Genomic DNA, 26,527 nt, shown 5'->3' on the forward strand with positions numbered 1-26,527 from the left:
TACAATGCAGGACTTGTTCAGCACAGGGTTATGGCATTGATGTATTGGGAGAAGCAGCGGTATGAGTCAACTATTGCTCCTGGGCTCTAAACCAACGAAGCAGATGAAATTAATGTCTTTCAGTTTGATAGGAGTTCCTAACAAACTTGCTGGGAGGTGAAGGATCTCAGTCTTGAAAAGGTTGAACTGTAGCTGGTAATCAGTCATCCAAGCAGAGATGTCACAGAGGCAAGCTGTTGTGAGATACAAAAAGTACAAGGTGCAAGCAGTATGTGACAAGAAAACAAGCACCACTGAAACAGAAGAGAAGCAGCTACCAAAGGCTTGAGTAGAGACTCTTAGACAGAAACATTAGGGCATAAAGGCAAGTACAAAAAAGGGTCAAATGCAGGTAGAAGAAATATTACAAATATGGAAAAAAAAAAAAAAAAAAGACCAGGAGACGGGGGGGGGGGGGGGGGGGGGGGGGGGGGGAATAAAAACAAAGAAATATCCAGATAGAAATATCCAGTCGTAGAGCGGAGGCGGTGAATCAGAGCAGCAGGCAAAACAGAATTACTAAGGGAAGACAATACGACGACAGACAAATTAGAAACAGGAAAGGAATAAGGGAAAAAAAAACATGGCAACTAGACATCTATACCAAGTAAGAAAATCAAAAATTATGCTTGACAGCATTTTCATAAATTAAGCATTTCAGCAGTGGGGTTCCGTCATACTTTTGCCAGCTTACAATGGACCCTTAAGGAATATTAAGGAACATTATAGGATTCTGACATCTTTGGTCTATTTTCATAGCTAGGCTTTAGGAAAACTTGGCATAGCTTTATATTTCTAATGTTACCTATATCATTTTGACAAGAAGTAATACTATAAATGCTACATAAATCTGTTAAAATTTTAATGGAAGAAAGGAAATAAACAAGGCAATAGCCAAAACAAGAACATTGGTTGTGGAGAATTGTCTTATACAGGTCAACCATGGATAAGTTATTAGAAACAGGCAGAACTGCAGTGGTGAAGGATATGGACTTGTACCTGAAAAGACACACTTTGCTACTGTAGTACTCGACATCCAAAATACCCTTATTGTACCTTTGATGTACTTACCCTGAATTTCTCCAGTAAAAATACCTACCCAATTGTAAGACACTGTATGAACACTTAATGATGGACAAAAGTGTTAGCTAAGCACTAAATAATCAGTGAAAACCAAACATTATAAAAACCCTGTTTGTCTTTATTTAGTTTGTCATTTTACAGTAGTTACTTTTAAGTAGCTGCCTTTATTCATGTTTGAGTTTCACATACTGCAGATCCTTTTAACTGGTCTTCTCCATTATGTTACATTTAAATCAATTTTAATGAAACAGAAGAAAGTTATGAACAAAGTGATTAATAAAAACAAAGCCCGAAATGGAAAATGTATTTCCCGCATCAAGAATTCTGAAATTTGGCAAATGTCCAAGCAAGTAGAGAGCCAAAAATACTGGTCCAGTGTATTTGTCCAGTCCAATATGGTTGTCAAACACAGGACACTACTATACAGTCCAGGCCAGCCCAGTCCAGTCTAACACCATTATGAGTGCAAAAGTTGACCAACATTATGGTTCAACACAACAAAAAATATGAGAAGTTCAATATAGAGAGACGAGTCCAGTGGAGAACAGCAATACTTTCCCTTTCCTAGTGCCACAGTCAACATATTCACTTCTGTGTCTGTTGACTAAACTGCAATAAAACATCTTTTCATCTAACTGCAGACAAGGCAGACTCCTCCATCTTCTGACTAGGCTGAACCCATCATGAACTTTTTAAACATCATGCAAACAATGTTGAAAACCATTTAAGATAATTTGCTGTTCGATTTGACTTAATTCAACACTATAAACAACATTACAGATCAGTCCAGTATGACCATATAAAATTATTCCGTACCATACAGGGAGGCAGATAGTTAAAAATACATTATAAATCATTTCAACATGACACAGCTTTCCACAGTCAGATTCAGCTCTGTACAGTACAACCCAAAATGGCTCTGTCCACTTAAAGAGTATAATTTAGTACAGTCCATAACAGGTTTGTGTAGAATAATCTCAAAAGTACAGAACAGTTTGGTCTTAATGAATCCATTCCTTTGAGTAGTGAGGAAAAGTGTGGGCAGGTCAGGTAGAGTGCATTGTCCAGTAATGCTTTGTGACTTTTGCATTCACTTTGCGTTATTAAAAACACAAGAGACCAATGGTGCATACCAAATGTGGCAAAAAAAGCAAGCTGGGAGAAGACTCTGGAAGAGTCAGCAGTGGGAAGGGGGACCTGATAATGGCACACTGGATGACAGAGTAAAGGTCAGTGGGATAGAATTTGAGTTCAAGTCTCTAGCAGTCCCAAAAAAAAAGACTACGTAAACTCCACAGTTTGGGACAGAGGCAGTGGACATAATTCTGTTTTCAGGTTTGGATGGATTTGTCGACTTGAGGGCTCTTGAAACCAGCAGGGGGACATACTTTGAGCCTTGAAGTTCTTAGCTGGGAAGTCACACAAACACAATCGTGGTCTCTCTCACACAGCACATTTATCCAGCATCTTTGCACCAGGTTTTGATGTTTACAGCCCCTAATATACAGTACATTCTTTTTGTTTTACAGAGGGACATTTTTGAGTGCAAATTTGCAAGTCTGAGAGCCCGAAATTATAGTACATATCTGATAGGAGTGGCATCCATGTTCATTTACAGAAAATTACATATATACACACTCGGTGTGCAGTTTCTAAGCATGTAGCTACATACTTTCAATGCTCATTCAAAAGATTCAACCACTAGAAATTCAGAAACAGACCACTTTCTTTCGCTCTCTTTTTCTCTCTCGTTCCTGCTCCCTGAATGCCTTTCTATTCTTGGTACCATTGTTTGGGTTTGTGTGTGCTGTTAGCTGTTCTTTAGCAGCAGTCTATCCTCAGGGCAAGAGAAAGAGGGCAACTGGCAAGCCTCTGGGGTAATTAAACGACAGGATCGCAGGTCGACACTCTGCAGAGAGGCACAGCGGCGCAACAGGGGCAGGCACTGCTCCGTCACCTTCACACATCCTGTGCAAATAAAGAATAACATTGTTAGTGTCCCTTTGAATATCTATGGTTTTATTATTTTTACTTTGTAGACAGTGTAGCTACCAATATGTCTATTAAAAGATGGGGGGGGGGAACCTTGCACAAGTTCAACAGGAACTGGATTAAATTTTTTTGGAACTGGATTATTAACCAATCTACATTTCCTAATACAAGAACTCATTTCTCTCTCAAATACTTTAGTTTAACACAATCAGAATTTTATTTAGCAGACACTCGTCTCCAAAGTGATACACAACTCGAGCAAGCATTCAGACATTTTACTAGTTATGATGAATGATAGTTGTTGCAGCACATGTTTGTCTGCTGTTGCAATTTACTATATATGGGCAGTGGGTAACACAGTAGTTAAAGCTACTGCCTTAGGACCCAAAGGTTTCAGGTTTCAATCCCACCTTCGGCTGTAGCACCCTTAAACAAGGTACTAACCTTAAATTGTTCCAGTGAAATTATGTAACTGTATAAATGGGTAAATAATTGTACGCAGTTTAACACTAAGTCACTTTAGAGAAAAGCATCAGCTAAATGAATAAATGTAAATGTACTATAGCTTAATCCTACCAGACATGTCTTTATACCACCATAAAGTGGTGAGACACAGGCAAACACTAAAAGTAATTTCTTTTTTAATCAAAAGCTCTGACTATGTATACAAAGCCTACATGATGGAAAAGCAAGGAAGCGAAACAGTTTCAGCACTTACGGAAATTCTAAAACACCTTTTTATTTACCCACTTATAACTCCATGACAGGACACATAGTACTGTTTCTGCAGTACTTGAAAGATGGACATTTTATGCAAAAAAGTAAAGCCATAAAGTTAAATTTATATACATATATATTTCAGACAAGTACTGCTGTCCATGGATTTTTTTTTTCCCCATAAGTAATGTAATTATACAGTCTCACGCCTCCAAGTGGCTGATTTACAGACTTCTGAAGATGCAGCTTTTATCCCATGCACCTCCTATCCCCTCACATTTTGTAGCACTCAAGTAGAAAACATTATTTCATAACATTTGATGAGGAAATCCTAACTGCTTTGTTTTTTGCCTTACTGTAAATTTATTTTTTGTTGACTAAATCAATTCATCGTCATAATATAGCATACAGCTAGTACTTAAGGACACGAACCTACAAATTTTCTGTTCAAGCCCCAGTCAATCCACTGAAGTACTTGTACAGATACTTAATCTAAATAGTTCCAATATATCACACAACTGTACAAAATGATGGAAAACTGGAATACTTAGGCAAGCAAGGCCTGTATTTATTTTGTTCAAATGTGCAATTATAGCCTGGGATATTTCACAACTGTCAAGTTAAATTCAATCCCTCAACATTCACTGCAACAAATACAATCAAATACAATTATTAGTTTTTATTCCAGTTTCATTTATTATCGGGGGGGGTTCAAAGGAGTAAAATAGTTTCACAGGGGCATTGCATACCTCTAACAGCAATGCTGCAAAATAACAGTGGACACATGTAAAATGCATGTAAATTTGCATATATTGAAAGGTTTGTTGATCATCTCTCTCAGTTTGAACGTGTTTGAAGGCGGTTTTTTTCTTTTTTTTTTTTTTTTTTACCTGCCAGGCTGATGTGAGTGAGACAGTCCCGAAGTGGGGAGGTTGGCGAGGTCAGTGTGTGGACTGTCTGATCAGTGATGTTGTTGCACTGACTCAGGTCCAGTTTGGTCAAGTGGGGCAGGTAGCGCACCAATAAGCGAGCAGAAGAGTCCGTCACATCCAGCTTTGCCAGTCGCAGCTCTGTCACATTCTGGAATCGCCCCTTGTTTTCAGTGTTACCTGAGAAATAGAGAACTGCATCATGAACACATGCTGAATCCAGAATTCATAGTGACCTTATAACATATCTTGCTTCGCGCAAACTCGCCTTAGCTAAAGTCAGTGTTTATAATACCAAAAAAAGGCAAAAATAAGACATAAGGAAGAAAAAGAAAGCCAGAAAGCACTAAAAAGATCTAAGGTTGTTTTAAATTTGCCAAAAAGCTCCTTAATGACTCAAGATTTCCAAGAAAATGTTCTGCAGAATGACCAATGAAAAGTTTAAACTTTTTGTACAAGGACTCTGCTATGGTTGCCAAAACCAAACACATTACTTCACTGTAAATGGTATTTTGTGGGTGTTTTGTTTCATTGGGACCTGAACAATTTGCCATCACTGAATAAATAAATTCTACTTCACGTCAGTAACTTAAAGGAGAAAGGCAGAGAGACAACAATCACAATCATAAGCAAACCAACATTACAACAGTTAGAAAAAATTGAAGCTATGGAATAGACCAAAGTCCTGACCTAAACCAGATTAAAATCTTCTGATGCAGCAGGTACATGCTGTAGAGTCACACTTGACTTATGACAAAAACTAGTGTTATATTAATTGTAAGGGAGGGTACTAGAGCGTTCCATGCACGTCTTTGGACTGCAGATACGAGGAGAAAGTGCTAACAATCCACACCCTGAATCAGATTCAAACTTACAATCAAACATGCAGCTAAGACAGCAACATTAACGCTGTACCACAACTAGAAATCCACCCAAGTTAGTACAATGTAAAAAATATTTCAGATACATCCAAAATAAGTGCAGCTACAAATGTGATCAAACGTACACCGAGCTGTTTCGTACAGTTTAAAAAAAAAAAAAAAAAGGGCTGCCTTTGTTTTAGCCACTGGTGTCTGCTGGGTTTTATGTCAGAATTAAATTTATGATATACCTTCTGTACAATCTAAACTCTGTTATACCTATTTACAGCTGAATGATGGATATTAGCTGCCAGGTGACTTACCAAATTGTAATAGCCATTTTCAAAAACTAAATGAGGCTATGCTGGAATTTTAGAAGCAATGTGGAATGGAATAAGAACATAAACATTTGTCGGTGATAAACATGTGACGCATGAGTAAAAATGCTTCCAACCTGTGCGTATATCAGCAGGGGCTGTTAGCAGCTCCTTCAGCTGGGAGTCCTTGAGATCTTCAACTCCACTAAGGTCCAGCAGCCAGAGGCATGGACATGCTGCTTGACACAGTGCTGATACAGAAGACCAAGTGCAGCCCGAAACAATTAGCTCACGGAGACCTGGGGGTAAAAGGAATAGACAGTTGCACGAGCACACCAAGGAATCATAGTTATTACTCTGATACTTACAAAATCTGACACTAACAAAAAATTTTTTAAAAATTCTATTTTAATCACTGGGATAGGAATCAAACGACCTAAATATAAACCAGGGTTTTTAACTAATCAATCAATAACCATGAGTACTGATTCAGTTTTCTGCTAACGGGCCCTACACACAATAAGTTTGGCTTCATCTAGTATAAATGTTTTCTTTTTTACTTTTGACAGTTGTACAATACAGTTCTATAATAACATGGAGTGTCATTGAGTGCTCTCAATATTAAAAATGAAATAATGAAACCCCAGAGAAAATAGAGTTTAAAAAAAATGAACCTGCATCAAAATCAGAGAAATTTTTAAAATTAAGAACACATTTAAGAGATTTAAAAACACGTTACGGATATCAAATAGCTATCTGGCTGTCCAAGTACTAATGCTGATCCAGTTTTTTCTCCAAAACTACAGCTAACCTCCAGCAGCAAAGTTTCAAGCATTAGATTTTTATTCATTAAGACATGTGAAATCAAATCATATGTAAAAGGGAAATGAGAAGTCAAATTCCTTTGAAGACACCTGCAAACTGTGAAAGAAGCAGAGATGTTTCTTTATACCAGATAAGAGGAAATGACATGACTTTCTAAAAAATATCTGGACAATTACACAAAAGTTATATAAAATTTTCCACAAAAATATACCCATTTGAAAATTTTGGACTCAGCAAGCTAAGTACAAAAGTATACACTGTTTCTGAAATTCCTACAATAAGGAATTTCAATGTTGCCAAATTTGATCATTTAAGCTACTGCATCTCTCACTATCCAGTTAGATGGCCAGGTAGGTAAGCTCTCAATTTCAAATTTCAATCTTTAAATCTTCAAAGAATAGTCAAATCTGAAAGAGGTCTACAACTTTTGTGCATGTTTATCAGACCCTGAAGCTACCCTAATATAACTAATGTCCACTATTAATTTCTTTGATTTTTAATACCGTGACAAAGTTATACATTATGGCTTTGTAAGAAAATAGTTATGGTGCTTTAGCAAACTATGAGAGGTGAGAGGGCAACTGAAGACCCACGTTAGCTGTCAACTGGTTGTTTTATCAAAATAAACATGAAATCATTGCTATCAACTCTAAGTACACAACTTTTCATTTTATGCTGACAAAGCTGGTTACCCTGTAAACGGTTGATGAGCCACATGAGCTGCTTCTTGGAGATGTTTGTATAACCCAAGTCAAGGGAGACAGGTTGCCGGCGAATTACACCGCTAAGCATTAGTGGAGTGATAGAGCGTCGTCGACTCAAATCAATCTGTGTCCACAGCCGTTTATCACAGCACCTGTTATGAGGAATGAGAACAGCAAGAGGGCTTGTTACACAAATGTGTTGAAACCGTCAGAGCTGGTAGGTATAGCAGGCTTTTGGATTATACTGTGAGCAGCAAAATAAGTATATTTAGAAAAATGTGTAATAGGGACATGGAGACAGAATAATGTTTATGTTTTGTCAAGGCGTATAAAAAAATTATTTGCTACTGAATTTCAGTACCCATCCATTCATTTTCTCACACTCATTTATTACCAATAACCACTTGTCCAAGTCAGGGTCACGGTGGTCCAGAACCTATCCCAGAAGCACAGGACACAAGGCTAATCAAGCGTACACCCTGTCCATCGCAAGGAGGTCACACACTTTCACTCACACATTCACAGACTGTAGGAAATTTACAGTCACTGATTACCATGACATGGATATCTTTGCACTGTGGAAGGAAATTCAAAAAAAGACGGAGAACATGAAAACTCCACACAGACCGAGTCAGATTTGAACCTATGCCCTAACAGTTCATGAGCTGTGAAGCAGCAGCACTACCTGCTGTGCCGCTGCATTCATTTTCAACACATGGCAACCGACCAAAGCCTACAGCAGCAGGAAAGGGCATAAGAGAGGTCATGTCTCAGACAGGACATGTCTCCACTGCAACACAATTAGACACATAAGACAATTGAACATTTAGGGCTGCTCGAAGAGACAATTAACACTTCTATTAACTGTGAAAAGAAATAACAATAGTCTTGAAATATGCTGGTCAAAAATGTGCTTACAGACCTTAAAATCTGCAGATTATGTTTTTCCATCACACCAGATGAAATGGATAAATACAACTTTAATGCCCAGGTTCATTTGCATGTAAAAGGCTTTTGATATGGTGGATTTTCTTTCAGGCACATTCAACATACAAAACAACATCAAACTGGGAGAGTAAAGTCAAATGAGGTGAAAGCAAGAAAACTTCTCAACTTCTGTGTGCTAATAAGACATACAACAATTCACAGCGGGGACTTCTGACTCACCAGCGGCTCCACGTGCGGCAGACTCTCATGCAGACGCACAGCTCCCTATGGGTGAGGTATTGGAAGACACTGAGCCACACGTCCCGCTGCATCACATGGGACTCACCACAGTCTAGAGGCAAGCAATGGGGTTCAGGGCACGCTGGTGGAGGGCGAACCAAATGCCGCTCCATCTGTACGGGCCGGGGGGGAGAGAGCACAACGGGAGGGCTACGCTTCAGCAACTGAGAGCGGGCTGCCAACCGGGAACCACCGGGGGGATTGATGGAGTTGCCGGTGGGTCCCACACTGCCAGACCCATTGGTGGTGGCATTTTGCTGGTTAGAGCCTGGATGGTTCTGCCCCACATTGTGGACCTTGCATCCCCGGTTTACGCCCTTGCCCCGATAGTGATTAGTGCTCACACTGTTGTTTGCATTCTCCTTCTCCTGCATTTCTCTTTCCCGAGCTCCTGCACGTGTTCGACCGTTGCGCGTTTCTGAACCGTTGCTCCGTTTGCCCCCGCCACCTTTCTCCTGCTTGATGAGGGGATCATGAAAAGAAGACGAGAGAGGGGAAGGGGGAGGAGACAGGGGTGGCTTTCGGTCCCGCTCTTCTTCTACCAACTTGTGGTACCTGGGCTCACCTTCACTTGATCTTCTGGGCTTCTTGGTGTCTTCTCCATCCCCGTCCTCCATCCCCTCCTCATCAGATTCCTCACTAGCACTGAAGCCCAGCTCTGCCAGTCTTCGGTCCCGCTCACGCTCCTGTGCACGCGGATCACTAGAGGAATTCATGTTGTGACTATTTGGGGGAGACAAGTTTGGCTCTGAGCCTCCGCGGTCCTCTGATCCAGATGGTGTCTCCGAATCCGAGTCAGACTCTGAGCTAGAAGAGCTAGAAGAGCTAGATTCTCGCACCCTCTCCAGCAGCTGACACATGCGCTTGAACCGCTCTAGTTTTTCTCTCTGGTGTGAACGCTGGTCAGTCAACTGGCTGACGGGAGCCAACGCAGATTGGGAAGTGGTGCTGGCCAAGCTTTGTGAAGAGCTGGATGTAGTGTTGGGAACACCTGAATCTACTGCATCAGATGAACTGGGTTTCTGTTTCTTCAGTGGAAGAGAGAAGGAAAGAAGGATAGGTGAATATAAAACAGGTCTTATACATCAATTTTTAATAATTACATGAAAAGCAGAGACTGACAGTGATGAATTACAGTTGTGAGAAGTTTGTGAACCCTTTAAAATTATCTGTATTTCTGCATGAATAACTACCAAAATGTGATGTGATCTTCATCTAAGGCCACTAATGCTATTGTGCCCTTGATAAAGGGGTTAGACCTGCTACCTCTGGTGACTGGTTCAAATCCATGCTGGCTATAGTACTCCTGAGCAAGGTACTTACCCCAAACTGCTCCAGTAAAAATTCCCCAGCTTTATAAAAGAGCACTAATAAGTAGCTTAATGCAAGTCACTTTGAATAAAAGCGTCAGCTAAATGTAAATAAAGGATTCAGTCAAATATTGGCCAGTAATCACTGTACATTGCTTTAGAATGTCAAATAGACAGGTGGTGGGTTTGCATGCATTACAGATTAATTTGGAACTACAGCATCAAGCTCCAATAAGCAATATAGAGGAGTGCTAATAAAGGAAGGCAGATGGAGTTGAAATGAGGAATCTTGTCAATTCTGCTATTTGGGGAAGAAGGGAAAAGAAAAAAAGAGACTAAAGCTTTCTATAGCTGGAGTGATGCAGACAATATGAAGTTAAACTTAGTGGAACATTTTTACTAAACAGAGGAATCTGTTAATTTAGTTATGCACTTCTGCCTTTGCATTTTTGAGTTCTGACTCATTACACTTAAAAGTTAAAAAAAAAAAAAACTAAAACAATGCTGAATCAATCTGGGATTTTATTTTTCAAAATTGTGCAGTTTATAATTTTGACATTTATGTGAACAGTAATTTATAATTTGACTCCTAGTGTAATGGATGCTTGCATTATGAATTACAAATTTTGTTTAACTGCATTTTCTTTACTTGTCTATTATTTCACAGATGTGTCTGCTGCAGAGCAGAATAATCTACATTACTTTGTCCAGCTATTAGTTGCCAGTAAAATGCACTGAAACCAAGTAGGACTGTGGGATCATCTAAATTCCTAAGGCTTCCAGAATGTTTGCAGCTCATGTCTGGTGTTCACGAGTTGAAGTGATCATTAACAAGATGACAAATGCTACATGTTTTTTTCTTTTTTTTTTCCTTTTTTTTTGATAATTCAGTCAACATTTGGCACTTAAGAGCTTGTGCAGAAAAGGTATATGTATTTGTCTCAAAACTCAGAAATACACTTCCTACCTTTAACTAAAAATCTTAATTCTGTCTAAACATTTATCTTCATTAATTGGTAGCCTGACATAAATAAACCTTCCAGTTTCAATTTAATTATGCTCTTTAAATGAAATAATCCTTTGACAGTCTCAAATTTTGACAAGTAGTTATTTGCAACACACAGGCAGGATGGGATACAAGTATTATTCTGTTAACTATCACATCAACTATTAGTCAGTTCTTTTAAAATAATTAAGACAACACTGTGCCCTTAGAACTCTATCATTGCTGAAAGTCTTTGACAGCATGTCCTTAGATCTTAATCAGGAAAAACTCAGATTACTGCCAAGTGGAGGATCATTTTCAAATGACAAACTGTAACATAAAAACTATAAAATGCACTGTGAGAGCTCTATGGTAGTAATAAAGGCCAAAGAAAAGAATTCCTACTTTTTAATTTCATAAGCAATGGTAGCCAAATTAAGACCCGTTGCAGTTTTCTGCTCTCGGTATAAAGATCTGGCATATTTTGTACTTCAGAATATGGAAATACTATAACAATATATGTACACTACATATATATTCAAACCACGTTCATAAGGACAACTAATAAATGTAAAGGCAGTCAAGGATTATGAAGAATAAAAGTCGTAATGGGTATTTGTTCTGCGCTGAAAAAGTACTGCCTAGTTCAACTTATGGGGGTGCAAAAGGTAATGAATGCCACAAATACTTGTGTAATTTTTATACAACTTTAGACAAAGTAACTGTAAATGATGCATGAATTTATGACTATTATGACATTGCCCCACTCACCCACTGTAACTTCAAATAAATTCAGCAAAATACAACCTTCTGGGGGACATTTAGGACCAAATTAAACATCCAGGGTTCTTTGAAATCTACTGTATCATCATCATCATCATCGTCTGAGTTTTTCTGTTTACTCTAGGGTAAGTTAACCTTATAAAAACACTGGCTGTTCAATCTTAATCCTCCTCTCAACCATCAGGTCAGCTCAGTAAACTGAACAGCAAATTAAATTTACTTCTTATAATTGCATTTTGCATAAAATCCCCCTTGCAATTATACATACCTTTTTCAAGTGTTTTTCTCTACCTCCTTTCACCTAAGATATTAAGAATAACAGAGGAAGGACAAGTGTCAACATTACAGCATTTCATAATGCTACCAACTGCTGTTCTGCAAATATATAGGGAATACAATAAAAGGGATAACAAGCTTCCATATATATTTGCTTTTTTTTTTTTCCAACAGGTTTGTGAATATGTATATGTCCATTTAACTGAAGTTGTATTAATCCAACGATATTTTACAATACTGAACCTTCGAAAACCATACATTAATGGTAATTTATGGCTTCCTATATTATTGTATGTTAGTATGAAGTATGAGGGGAAAATCTGTCTAGATTAAAAAAGAAAAAACTAAGATGAAAATAACTAGGGGGCACAGTGGGTTTGGCTGGGGCCTGCTGTGTGGTGGGTCTGGGGTTCGAGTCCTGCTTGGGGTGCCTTGGGACAGACTGGCATCCTGTCCTAGGTGTGTCCCCTCCCCCCACCAGCCTTACGTCCTGTGTTGCCGGGTTAGGCTCCGGCTCGCCACGACCAGGACAAATGGTTGTAGACATTGCGAGTGCGTGAAAATAACTACACAACACTATACCAACTACCTCAGTCCATACTTACAGAAGGCTGGCCAGAAACATGACAAATGTTTATATGGACAATTATTGATGTATTTATTACTACACGTGCACCTTGTGTTACAAACATACAAAGTTTGGGAAATCTGAAGATCTTGCAGTTTATTTTTCATTGCACTTTCTTTACCAGTCTACATTTACATTTATTCATTTAGCTGACGCTTTTCTCCAAAGCGACTTACAATGTTAAGGTACCTACAATTAATTACCCATTTATACAGACGGGTAATTTTGCTGCAGCAATTCAGGGTAAGTACCTTGTTCAAGGGTTCTACAGCAGGAGGTGAGACTCAAGCCTGTGACCTTTGGGTCCAAAGGCAGCAGTGCTAACCACTACACTACCAACTGCCCCTACTTTCTAAACATTCTGTTGCATTGAAAATAGCCTGCGTTTCCACTTGCCACCATTAAATAGAAGCAAAAACATACTCAGTGAGGATAATGGAGCTGGAGGCAGAGGAGACATGGATTTGGGAAGCTGTGCAGGGAGCAATTCAAACAGTGCATTTATTTACCTTTTATTTACTACAACTATATTACAGAATCTACTAAGCCAAAAAGTAGAGACTGGTGATAGCGTGGAGCAGCTGCCTTCGAAGGTTTAGAGGTTCAAATCCTGCCTACTGCCGTAGTATCTTTGAGCACGGTACTTACCCTAAATTGCTCCTGTAAAATTACCCAGCTTTATAAAAAGATAAATCATTAAGTAGCTTAACACTGAAAGTCACTTTGAAGAAGAACACCAACTAAATTAATACATGCAAATAACAGGAGACTGTGGACTTTGTTTTTCTTAATCATTGTAAAGCAGTGTTTGATGTTGCTTCCATTAATTGATGATAAACTGGTGCCCAGTCTACACCTTGTGTTTATAGTAGATGAACACTGAAATCCTGCATTGTATCAGCTCTTGATGGAAACAGAATAAACAAAGTTTTAGTGTTTTTAATTCATATTTTTATCCCTTATATATAATGTTTTCTGCAGATACAAATGTGAATTAATCAAAGGATTAAGCTGTACTAATAAGCTTTTATTGATTCTGATTTAGTGGCTGGATTTATGAAGAAACTTCTGGTCCTAAATTTTTCGGAAGTTGAGATACAAGTATATTGACCTTTACTTTGCCAACTCCATTGACAAAGAAGACCTACGATGTTACACAAGTCTCCTGCTGCTCATTAAGATACAAGATAGTGCTGTTAAAAAGAATTTGCTCCATTTCCAACTATACCAACTAAAGGTGGTGTAACCAGATACTGACTGTGAAGGGGTGGTTACTTATTCACACCTATTACTGTACATTTCATTATCTCCTACACCAAGAAAAATCACAAATACTTGCGTAACTCCCCCCCCCCGCCAAGGCTCCATTCATACATTACTAAAACTGACAAAAATCTCATCAAATTTAATCTGAAAAATGTGCATATATAAAGCAAAATTTGGAAGAAAGCAAACTTTTTCACAGCACTGCACATTCATATCAGTTCTCTCCACTTCTACTGACCTTCTTTTTGGGTCCACTCTCCAGGGGCTGTTCTTTCTCTTTCTTGCGCTTGTGAACCCCTTGACCACCATCTTCAACAGGTGGCGGCTTCTTTTTGGTGGGGGGAGGATCATCCATCAGTTTCCATCGGCCTACTTCCCCATTGTCTGTCCGTCTCTTCCCCAAACCATCGCCCTGGTCCTGAGATAAAGACAAATGGCCAAAAAAAAACCCCACACATAAATATGAGTACAATGCTGTTACACCTGTGCCAGCACATTTTTAATTTATCCATTTAGCCAAAGTTTTTCCCCCTCCAAAACAACTTGGTGTTAACCTACTTATAATGCTTTACCCATTTTTACAGCTGGGTTATTTTTACCTAAACAATGTATGGCATGGGTGTCGAACATATGGTTTAAAAAATAATACTGAATTAGTTTGCAGGAGAATACGAGCACATGTGGACATAGCCTTAGCCATTCTACTTGCCATTGTCTCTCTTATAGAAATATAAGGTATGACACCATGAATCCTGTTCAGTCTACTGTATAAAAGAAGTGTTACACCCCAGTTTAGGGCAAGCACCTTGCTCAACACTACTACAGCAGTAGTAGGGATTCAATCCTGGGTCCTTTCAATGCAGGGTGGCAATACTAACCTCTGTGCTACCTGCTGCATGCCCACATGGTTACACAATTTTTATTCTATTCATACATTCAACCACAAAAAATGGCAATATATTAATTTTCCTAACATTCACAGAAAGGAAAAAAAAAAAAAAAAAAAAAAAAAAAAGAAAAACTTCCATTGCTTTTTTCATTGTCCACAGTGGCTGATCTCACCTTACTTGTCTTGCCTTCTTTGTGACACTTTGGGCACTCCCAACAATTAGGGATTTCATCATTAATAATCCCCTCTGCTTTATTCATCTGTTAAAAGGAAAAAATACCAGGTCAGGTTTTTATTAATGTACTAGCTTCTCAGTGGAAAAAAGATCAAAGCACATATATATTTTGATAAACAGAAAAAGTTGCGAATTCAAATTGACCCATACATTACGGCTGAGAGTTGATGGCAATAATGAATGTCAGCAAGTTTATTTAAAATCTGCTATATTAGCATACAGACAGAAAACCAAATTTGCTTAATGTGAGGGGTCAAGATATTGTGGCCATATTAAAATTACAGGCTGCCTTTACAACATGTTCTCACTTAAAAGCATCAGCTCCTCAAGGTTACGAACCAGTTGGAACCAAAATTTGTTGTTCATCTAAACCACAAGCAGAAAAAGGACAGACGTTCAACAGTCACAGGTTTGGTATTTTAAAAAACCTTGGATATCACAATTTCTTTGAATTTCAAGATGCATTAAAATTTAAAATGACAAAAACTAAACAATATGATTGTGCTACACACATATTCACCGCTGACTGTTGTCAGATTCATGGCATAAAAGTCTGCCATATTCATCTTGTTATTGATCAACAACACCCAAACACCACAAACAAGCTATAAGTACTGTGAAAACGAGTACTGTTAAGATGCTCCTGCATGCCTCTTTGGGTACTTTTGACAACCCACTATCAGTTGGACATGCACCCACATCTCACTTCTGCCCCACAACAAATAAATTTCAGAAAATAAAGATGATGTAATTGAAATAAACTGGAAAATATTTGTCTTTGACAATCTGACCTGGCATTTTGTGATACATTGAGATGGTGATCCACACTTCCAAAAACAGTATACAAGCATACCTTTAAGCAGCCAGGGTGGATGATCTCATTACAGATGGTGCATTCCATGAGACAGAGATTGAACTTCTCTTCCTCTGTGTCCACTGTGTCCTCTTTCCCTGCCTCACCACAGGACAGGCACACAGCTGTGTGGGGTAGCACAGGCTATGCAACGGTACAGAAGAGAGAGCCATTTTACCTGGAGCTTTCAGTCTGACTTCAGGAAATGATCCAGTTCCAACAAGCATGTAAGACCTTGTATTTCTAATACATGAAGACCAAATTAATACTAGCAGTAGGAACTTCAAGTATTAGTAGGCAATTAGTGATTCTAATTTGCAACATCTACCTAGAGAGGGTTAATTTTAGAACATAGGCTGATGGTTCCAGCTTTCTACAGTAGTTGCTGGCTTTATACAGAGAAACAATGTAAAGCAAGGTATTTTACACCTATGAAATGCTGGGAAATGTCACTAGTGTGGATTAATGTGACAACATTGGGAAAAGTATGCAGGCCTATTCAGTATTTCATCTTCTTACTGGGGGATGTCAGATTACTACCTCGCCAAATTGTGACATCCCACCCCCCCACCATAAAAATTTACTGTATTGTTTTTTTATTATTTTTACATTTCTTCATATTTTATAAAGCATATGTCATCATGAGGGGGGTGTGGAGGCACAGCGGGTTTGGCTGGTGCCCACTGTGTGGCGGGTATGGGGTTCAAGCCCTACTTTTGGGGTGCCATGTGACGGACTGGCATCCCATCCAGGGTGTGTCCCCTCTCCCTTTGACCTTGCACCCTGTGTTGCCGTGTAGGCTCTGGCTCGCCACGACTCCGCTCAGGACAAGCGGTTGTTGACAATGGATGGATGGATTTCATCATGAGTTTTGTACATAAAGCTCAAACTGCGTTTCACGTTACATTGGCACCTTTTTCAAGTATACCCAGGGACTGGATGTGAAACAGATACCGTGCTTCCAGATTCCAAGTTCTTAACAAATATGCAGTCTGCTAGCCAAAACTGTGTATACACCACAATGTATGATCATGACATTAATGAGGGTGCCACAATATTTTGACTGGCCATAACAGTTGAAATTATTTTCTTACTGCTGTGCACTGTCGGAGAAGGCAGGACTGCTTCATCCTACCAGGTCCCCCAAATTTCTTCATGTCCTTGCAGAAGTGACACTCCCCACACTCAGTCCGCATGCAGGCTTGGCAACGCCTACACCGGGTCCGCCTTCGCCGCGCCCCCCCTAAAGCCTTACTGCCTGACATCCCCTCTGCAGTCAGCTGGGAAACAAAGAAAAGTAGTAAACATTGATGTCTAATGTTAGTTTCATAACTAAATAAAACAGATATTCAGCACGTCACACCACATCCTTGCACTCCGACTTAAAATGCTGTGTGAAATTAAAACGTAAACCCGCAATTTTGCGCTCCATTTGCCAATTTTTATGCTCTGCGGGATTTAACAATGCTTCAAAATAAGATTAACAATAATCAGAACCAGACTACTGGTTATTACCACAACTAATTTTATATATTGGATACAAGGAAAATAAGTGGTTTGAAACTGCTTTCCAAATCTGTAAGTGGTGTGTGTTGATCCAAATATGACACAAGATAGCTTCAAGGCACAAACTGTGAAGAGTTTTATGAGGTTCAGAGCTTTTTAATTCAGCTCTCCTGAAAAAATATGATCACCAGTGTTTCATAAATCAGTATGTAGACACAACATGAAAACATCTTTTAGGTTTTAACATGCAAGTCTCAACGTAGCATTACTGGGGCTTTTAAAACAGGTTTACAGGTCACTGAAGGTACATGTCAGACAGATGACTGGTTAAATCTCAAGATGCCTAATTGCAAGCACTACAATTTAGGAAACACCAGGCAGCACTTTCAAATTTCAGTATCCACTAGCTTACTAATGAGTATGTGTTCTACTAGATGTAAACCTGCACAGTAGTTCCAATTTCAGACCCACGACAAGATAGAGAATGTATACTAATACAGCAAACCTAAGCTACAAGGTAAATCTTGACCTTAGAACTATACGTGTATAGCTTGCAGAATGTCCTAAACTTGAGACCTAAAATGGCAGCTAAAGGACACATTTATAATGTAATATAACCAGCTAAGTTTCTTTAAAAAGCAAGCCATGCAACATCACTGTTTTGTGAGTTCAACAAACAAGGTCAAAATGGGCTCTTTATAAAGACCAATGAATAAAAAAGTACATCCATCTCAGTTCTTTCCAAAGTAATCCGCTATGACTGCAGAGACTGATTTCAGAAAGTGAAGAGCAGGCAGGCTCAGACCTTGGTTTCCCCAGCAACAGTCTCCAGCTCCTCCTGTGAAATTCCCAAAGTAATCCCAGGCCACCTAAGAGATTTATTCTCTCTTCCATGTCCTGGGTTCAGCCTAGGAGCTCCTCCCAGTGGGATGTGCCCAGTAAGATTCCTGGGGGGGTGCTGACCAGGGGGCATTCTTATGACATACCTGAACCACCTTAACTCAGTCCTCTCAACCTCGAGGAGCAGTGATTCTATTCCAAGACTCTCTCAGATCAAAGATCGACCCCTATGATCCTGTGAAGAAAGTGCATTTTGACTGCTTATATCAGGGATGTCATTCCTGTACGAGTTAAAAATTTGTAGAACACACATCACTGAAGACTGAGGGGTAAAACAAGAGCCTTGTCCAAAGACTCAGCTCCCACTTTATTGTCAGTATGATATCCAAGAAATACAGATGGCGGACTAACTTGTCAAGAGAACTTGTTCCCTTTTTTGATCACACTTGAACAAGAGCTCAAAATACTTGAACTCCTCTGCTAGAGGCAGTTTTTTGACCCTCATCTGGAGAACTGGAAGTGCATGCCAAAGGTCATAGTCGGATAAGGCCAAAAGAACTACATCACCTGCAAACAGCAAACATATCACTCTTAGTCCCCTCAGCTGGACACCCTCTAAGCCTTGACTGTCCGTGAAAATCGCAAACAGATGCGGAGACAAAACACAACCTTTGCAGAGTTCAACACTCAGATTAATCTAATTCAACTTAATTCCGAAAGTACACACTCAACACTGCACCCATACAGGCATTAGGTAGAACATATCTTAACCCATATTCCTGCAGTACTGCCAATAGCAGAGGCCAAGGGAAACCCTCATATGTCTTTTCCAAGTTCCCAAAAAACATATAGACTGAAATAGCATATTCTCATACCCCCTCAAACACCTATGTCAAGAAGAGATGGTACACTGTTTCCCCACAAAGACTTTCTCAAGAATTATTTCTCAAGAATCTGATTCTCAGCTACTGGTCAGCCCCTCCTCTCCAATACCATGGCATAGACTTTGTCAGGAATGCTGACTGTGACACCCTTGTAACTGGGACAGAACCCCCAGTCCCCTTTCTGTAATATAAGGATCTACAATCCAATTTGCCAAACTAGAGGTACCTTACCTGGTTTCCATACAACACTAGAGAGGCACGTGAACCATACTACATCACATGCCACTCCCATACTCTATCCAGTGCTTTGAACATTTCTGGTTGAATCCTATTCAGGCCTGGAGCCTTACCACTAAGGGGGACTCACACCACCAAGTGACTTTAAGAACAGTAACTGGTCTTAACCCACTAGAGACATCAAGTACTACATCCTGATAGTAGGGCGTGTATACTAGGTTGAGGAGTTCTTTAGTGATCCTTCTAGCACTCAATCTCCACAGGAGTGATCAACACTTCCCTACCCTTACTTATACAGTCTGGGTAGGATCACATCTTCCCCACCGAAAGCCATGAATGGTTTGCCGGGGGGTAGATTTTTAAAGGACCTGCCTCTGCTGTGGCTCTCTTGGCCTGCAAGAATCTGAGTCAAATCAAGAGATAAGCAAAAGCATGACCTACAAGACCTCCTTCAGTTTAACAGCTTCACAAACCACTGGTGACCAGTCTAGGGATACCACCATTGGAGGCACCAACTACCTTCAATGCACAGCATTTGCAGCCACATCAACAGTCATGAAAATAGTTCATTCTCAATTTCCCCATCCTCGATGACAAGGGAGAAGACCTGAGTTTAGAGGTGTATTAATCTTGCAATCATTCCCATGTACCACATTTCAACACAAGGAGGCTCATAAGCATGCCTGGTACCAGAGCACCTTGGCCAAAAGTTGATGACTGACTTTGTGGTAATGTCAACTGAACTGAGGCTTTATGTTCTGGATACCCAGGTGTATCTGTCAACTGATCAACACTTGGTGGTGAAATTACTTCAATATAAGGGACGCTACCTGGACAGACCTAGGACACCCAATCCGTGAGGGTTTTCTGAGAAACCACTGAATATTTTTACAAAAAAAAAAAAAAAAAAAAAAAAAAAAAAAAAAAAATTGTCAAACACCATTTCTGAAATCATCACTGACCTAAGGGTGATGAGTGGCATCAGAACCACTTTTCCAGGGATTACCTGAAATAAATGATTGCATAACCGTAACCCTAATTATTACCAAATTAAAAGAGGAGGGGGGGAGGGGAGAGGAGGGGAAAAAAAAAAAAAAAAAAACTTTGTGGCACCACTTTTTTTTGCAGGCAATGTTACCCTGGCACCTTTTCAAAGCCCTCGGCACAACATTTTTTTGTTAACTAATGTTTCAAATGGGGTTTTGCAATCTGGTTCTATCTGAAGTTTGCATGTTCACACTGCGTTCATATGGGTTTCATGCAAGTTTTCCTTTCCTTCACTGGATAAATGGTCATTCATAATCACAACACTAAAGGATGGATAAATACCAAATGATATCACTGTTGTCAAAAATATTGCAAAACAACGCAAATCCTTTGTATTGTTTGTCAAAAACTAAGACACAAAAAAGGGAAAATTAACATATATGCTTCAATTATCTATTTAAACTAAGAAATCTGATTTAAAAAAAAATCAGCATTACACACTGAATATCAAAATCTTAGTATGGTACTTAAAACATTAAACCATTTCTGCTGGTTACAAGAACAAAAAATATGAAATAAAGTTTAAAACATTTACTGAATTGTAAACTATTGAAGTGTCTTGTTTTTAATAGTTGATGGTAAAATCCTGCATTAATCTAGTTTAACAATATTTCAGACCACATATAGTTGAAATGATTCCAATTCTTCTGCTGCTGTCAGACACAAATCAGATTAGGGTAATAAAAAATGTAGTATATTACTCATTCACTATCAAGAACCTGTTGTAATGCACAGCCATGATACTCTGGGGTCTATCTTGGAAGCGTAGCCACCCACACATTCACACTACTAGCAATCTAGAGTTACCAACTCACGTCTTTGGACACCTTATGGCATGCATGTCTTTGTACCAAAAGTACCAAAAGAAACCCTTATGAATACAAGCAGAACATGAAACCTCCACAGAAACTGACCTGGATTCCAACCCACACTTAAATGTACAGCCCAAGTATTGTGAGGAACCAGTACTACCTGCTGCCTTACCATGCTGCTCTGTATGTAATATTTGTCAGATTTGTCTTAAAACTGCAGTCATGTCATACAAAATGGGATATGTCCATACAGGTAGTACTAGCAGATGTGTATCTAAAGTGGATATAAAAGTCATTAACAAAATTTTTAATAACATGTGTGAGAGATCAAAATGCTGCTGTTGGTCAGTTAAACCATTCTCCAGGGTTTTCATCTTTTTCGCCTCAGATTTAAAATACAATTCATTCAGTATACTTTCTTGAAATAAATATTTTGATCAATACGGAACCCTAACTGCTGTTCATCAGTTCATACAGGAAGCACAGGGTGCAAGACAGAGTACAACATGGATGGGCTGCCGTTCCATCTCAGGGCAGTTTCACATACACTACAAGGCAATTTATTCAACAATTCACGTAAAACATGCATCCTTGGACTACTGGAGGAAACCAGAACACACTGTGGGAACTCCCCACACAAACACATCGTAAACATGGAAACTTCTCACAGACTAAGCAGGATTCTCACCTATATCTGAACCCACACCAAAGAATTTGTAAAGCATCAATGCTGTCCGGACACTGGACAGCATTGATGCTTTACAAATTGTAAAGTGTACAAAGTGACTTCTAATATGGCTTCCTATAATGAGCTAATAAAAAGGTAATTATGGAGTGGAATGAGTAGCCAACCAATTCACATTTTATTTCCCCCAAGTACAAAAGGTTGGGACACACACACACACACACACACACACACACACACACACCTTATTTACTTATTAGAAATAGGGATGATTTGTGTTATAAACAAATGAATAAGTAATGAGGAAAAATATTTTGCTAAAATAGTCACAGATTTTCAAAAGAAAATTTTAAAAAATTAGGAACCTATGCACACGAAATACCTTTAAATCAGCTGAAGAGTATGCCTGCATTTATCCTACTTGTTTAGTACATCTACTGGGCCAGTTGTATTTGGTTAACCATAAGTTTTAAAAATACTCAAAAAAGTCACCTCTGCATCATATAAAATACCTGTTATGCAAGTCATAATTGAATAAAATCAAAAAATTAAAATTTCTGGAATAAACTTCAGAAAACTAAAAAAGAAATAACTTTTATGAGTAGTTAATACACAATACAGGCATTATTTAATGTGCTATACACAATTTTTAAATAAGAATGTTGCTAAAATTGTCTAAGGATCTCTACTAAACATTATAAAAGGACATCCTCTGAATAAACTTAGCTATATTAAATTCACAACATACAAAGTAACATTTACATGACACCATACATTTCATAATGTGCAAAAGAAATAAAAATATGTAAACATTTAATGAACCTTACATAAAATCTTAGAGATGGCTGTTATTATGCCTCAATGTAAAACTTTGTAGCTACAGTATATCAAGCAAGTAAACATATACTTACTTGCCAAAGTGGCCCAAATCTGGTAGACCAAAAAAAAAAAAAAAAAATTAAACTATTGGGTAAAAGTCTGCATTTCATAAGCAAGCCTACTTTGAAACTTTGCTGTGGAAATTCAGTGAATGTAAAAATGGGTCTTTGCAGAATTGTTGTTCTTTAACATTAATATTGACAAAACTGTTGACTGTACATCTAAAGATATTGCGTAATAGATTCACCATGGAAAAGGAATGAACCAATGTCTTTAGGGTTCAAACCTGGTAAAACTGGTTATTTTAAAAGTAAAGGGAAGAATCTATTTAAACACTTTTGTATTCATTCAGAGTTTTTCCTCCTGTCAGGTTAATAAAGTGAGAAAACTGTTGTCACGTACAAAGGAAACAAAACCTTTGGCTTAATCAATCATGCTGTTTTGAAACAATTCCCCATTTACAGTCTCTCTGAAAATACTTGATTTTGTAATCATTTTGAGAACCATACAACTGATGGTAAGTGAACTTAGTATTTTCATTCTTAGCTGCATAAGAGGGCTTCTTTCGTGTATTTCTTGCGTCTGATGTAGTGTATCGATAAATTCCGGACAAATTCCGCGATGCGGCACGCAGAATCCTACCCCAAAAGTTTCCGTTCTGAAAGAGTCCGACTTCTTCGGAGGCATTCGTTTTTAAACCGTAAACACCTTGCATTACACCCGAGTACATTCGAATATTTACTTTGTACCTAAATGCCTTCTAATATTGCAAATCTGCCTGATATCCCCAAGGATAACCGGGAAGAAGTGTAGTACATACAAGTGTCTGCCTCTTACATTTTTAACTAGTTTAAATGTGAAACACAAGCACCCAAAGAACGGGGACCTATTTTCCATATCTAAATAGGAATTAAGATAACTGACAGACTCAAGGGGGGGGAAAAAAAAAAAAAAAAAAAAGCTTAAAGTTTATTACTTTCTGTAAGAAGCAGAACTGACTAATGACCTTTCTCTGACCACAGGAAGCTCCCCATCAAGGATGTCAGAATGACTGACTGACTTTTAACACTGACGTGTCTGCGTCACAACTTACTTAGTGGCAATCAACAACTTGTCACACTCACTAATATTTGGAGGGTATGGAGGGAAAAGGAAAATGAGGCAACATGACAAAACAGTTATTTGTGTGGTTAAGAAACAGAGCATAACTCTTTTAGACAGCTGAATACTACGAATGTACACATGGTTTTAAAGCCGTGGGGAGGAGGGGGAGGAGGGTGAAGGGCCAGACCGAGGAGCAGAGACAAAGCCGGCGGAGACAGACAGGGCGCGCGCAGGGCGCGCGGGGGTGGGGGCACCAGCAGACTGAAGGACAGTGTGATACTAGAACAGGGCCTGTCCAACCAAAGACATTGAGACTTGCGGAAGCAGTACATCACGTAGCAGTGCCCGTCCGTATGCTGTACACGCTCTTTACCCTGGTGAATTTCTACTATCCCCTGAGAATCACCTCAGCGGCCAAACGTGAAATTAAACCGTGCCCTCTAACACACACATCCAAGACTGGCAAGATGATGCTGGTACAAACCGTCCGCTGCGCGTCGTTCTCACCGCTGTCTACGACGCACCTATTTAAACGAGTAGAATAAAACTGCTTTTATTCGAGCAGAAACGCGAATTCCACCAGCCAAAGCGTAAAAAAAAACGGGGAATCGCCGACTCCCCCCGTCACTGTGGCCTGCTGCGTCGCGAGCTCACATGTACGCCGTGAGCGCGGCTGCTCAGGTGGGCACGCGGGCCTCGTACGGTTCTTCCACAACAAACGCGAAGCGCAGCCGCTTCCACCACGCTCGATCACGCCTCGCAGTCGACAGTACCATTTTGTGACATCCTGCTCGTCGAAACTCGCGTTTCCCCTCAGCCACAGAACAGGCACAGGCGCACGCGCCAAGCCCCTGAGCTGTGTGTCCGGCTCCGGTCGGTTGGCACGATCGAACCTGCGCTACCAACCTTTTGGTGCCGAGTCGCATAGTCCTTTGTTGCGCATTAGAAATACTGTGCAGCGGGTTGCGGTTAGCGATCCTGTGGTTTCCCTCGGTCCCCTCGCAGCCCGTGCTCGCTTTTCCTCCGACAGCAGCTCTTTCACAGGGCTCCCATGGCGCTAAAGAGGAAGACAGTTTAGCGTTTATGTAGCTAACATGATAGCATTGGGATTCCAAGCCATATGCCTCATCTACAAAATATTTTCGCTTTCTCCTACCTGCTGGAAATGTCCGTCTCGATTAATTCTTGCGCCCCAATGCGACCTCTTCAGTCGTCCTTCTACACAGATGGCCTTTGTCAGTTTTAGATGTCCTAAGTGCGCTCTTCTTCTACAGCATGCTACAACAAGACAAGGGAGGGAGGGTTAGCGAGGTAAAACAACTGTGCTAGTAGCAATCACTATCCTTAAACAAAGAGCTAAAAGATAACAGACGTCTGCAGGGCAAACTACTTGCTCGCTCGTTAGCACGTTAAGTATTCACAGAGGCCGTCTGGCCGCTCTCGCAATCGAAAAGTTTGTTTTGTTAATGCTACACCAACTAGGATGGCTAACTATTGTTTTCATTTCCAATTATAAGCTAGCAAGCGAGCTGGCACAGTTTTGTAAACAAAGCTGTTCTCAGCTCAGTGTAGCCGTGAGCCCTCTATAGCAACATCAGTCCGAAAGCAGATTTATCCGCTGATATGCTGTCGAAATGACCATGTTTGCTCACATTCTCCTTTTCATTCCTGAATGAAAAATAAATAAGTTCCGAAATCAAAGAGAAAAAACATCATGGCCGCCACGCGGTTACCTAGTCACTTTCACCTTTCAAAGGGAGGAGCCTGGGGAGCAGGGATATGTAGTACATTACGTGTTATTGTCTCGCTCTCCTCGCCTGAAAAACGTCAAAGAGGACTACAAACCAGAAACGGCTTACTAACCCCGCCCTTAACTTACTCTTTCTTGTTCCGCTGTACTTTTCGGCTCCAATGAATTGTGGGTATTGTAGTAGTGTAATATAACGCCATTTGCATGCACTCACTCTTTACAACAAGGAAATGCTGTGTTACGTAACACAACTTGCTGGAATGTACAGAAACTTTGAGTAACCCACTTAACGCTGAACTTTCTGAAAGACATGTGAGAACAGTTTTCATTCACAGTTTGTTGTGGTTTGGACCACTCATCTTGCTATTGCAATGCACTCCTCAATGCAAATTTTAATAATAGCTATCTGCAGATCTTCCATTTTTAAACATCTCAATCATTTCATTATAATCTACATTTAAAGAAAAAATACACAAAACAAAATGCTACCTTGAACTTAAATGGTTTCTCATATTTACAATTTCAGAAAATGGATGGAGGGATATTGAAACATCTAAATAACAGAATGCTTAAGAAATAAACAAATTTCAAACTGTAATACATTATCTAATGGCAAAGATGATTAAAGCATTTACATGCTGAACATGAAAGTTAAAAGAACAGTTAAAAACTTAAAAGCTATATATAAATTAGATGTAAAATGTGATACAACAGCGATACAAATTACGGTATTAGAATCAACAGGGGTTAATCCTTAAGGGTATTCCCTTATGTAAAGAGGCTTGCTCCTCTTTTGTTTTCTGTGTGCATAATATTTACATTTACATATATTCATTTAGGAGATGTGTTTATCCAAAGGCACATA

At 39.4% G+C, this 26,527-nt stretch overlaps 1 protein-coding gene across 3 annotated transcripts; it reads right to left on the reverse strand.

The window, feature by feature from the left end:
- Positions 1 to 1,209: 1,209 nt before the first annotated feature.
- fbxl19 (F-box and leucine rich repeat protein 19) lies at positions 1,210 to 25,646 on the reverse strand. 3 transcript variants are annotated; one of them, XM_018751017.1, is made up of 13 exons: positions 25,565 to 25,646; positions 25,069 to 25,190; positions 24,819 to 24,969; positions 17,013 to 17,198; positions 15,919 to 16,062; positions 15,004 to 15,090; positions 14,180 to 14,359; positions 12,040 to 12,072; positions 8,634 to 9,721; positions 7,455 to 7,618; positions 6,075 to 6,236; positions 4,722 to 4,940; positions 1,210 to 3,090 (listed from the first exon to the last, which is right to left on the reverse strand). In XM_018751017.1, exons 4-13 carry the CDS (start codon positions 17,181 to 17,183, stop codon positions 2,933 to 2,935), a joined length of 2,406 nt encoding a protein of 801 aa, XP_018606533.1. In that variant the 5' UTR covers positions 17,184 to 17,198; positions 24,819 to 24,969; positions 25,069 to 25,190; positions 25,565 to 25,646; the 3' UTR covers positions 1,210 to 2,932. The 3 variants fall into 3 exon arrangements, with proteins under 3 accessions (XP_018606533.1, XP_018606535.1, XP_018606534.1); XM_018751019.1 differs by lacking the exon at positions 12,040 to 12,072; XM_018751018.1 differs by lacking the exon at positions 25,565 to 25,646 and having other exon boundaries at positions 25,069 to 25,545.
- Between the last annotated feature and the right edge of the window lie 881 nt (positions 25,647 to 26,527).

This window comes from Scleropages formosus, chromosome 16 (genome assembly GCF_900964775.1).
Source record: "Scleropages formosus chromosome 16, fSclFor1.1, whole genome shotgun sequence".
Lineage (NCBI taxonomy): Eukaryota > Metazoa > Chordata > Actinopteri > Osteoglossiformes > Osteoglossidae > Scleropages > Scleropages formosus.

What these genes read in the sequence shown, in the direction of transcription:
- fbxl19 (XM_018751017.1), bottom strand. Translation starts at nt 17,183, where the DNA reads ATGTCAGGCAGTAAGGCTTTAGGGGGGGCGCGGCGAAGGCGGACCCGG. An exon ending in AAGAAGGCAAGACAAGTAAG is followed by an intron (nt 14,360 to 15,003) that starts GTGAGATCAGCC and finishes TCTTTATCTCAG; the next exon opens with GACCAGGGCGATGGTTTGGG. An exon ending in GCTCATCAACCGTTTACAGG is followed by an intron (nt 6,237 to 7,454) that starts GTAACCAGCTTT and finishes TTTTACCCCCAG; the next exon opens with GTCTCCGTGAGCTAATTGTT.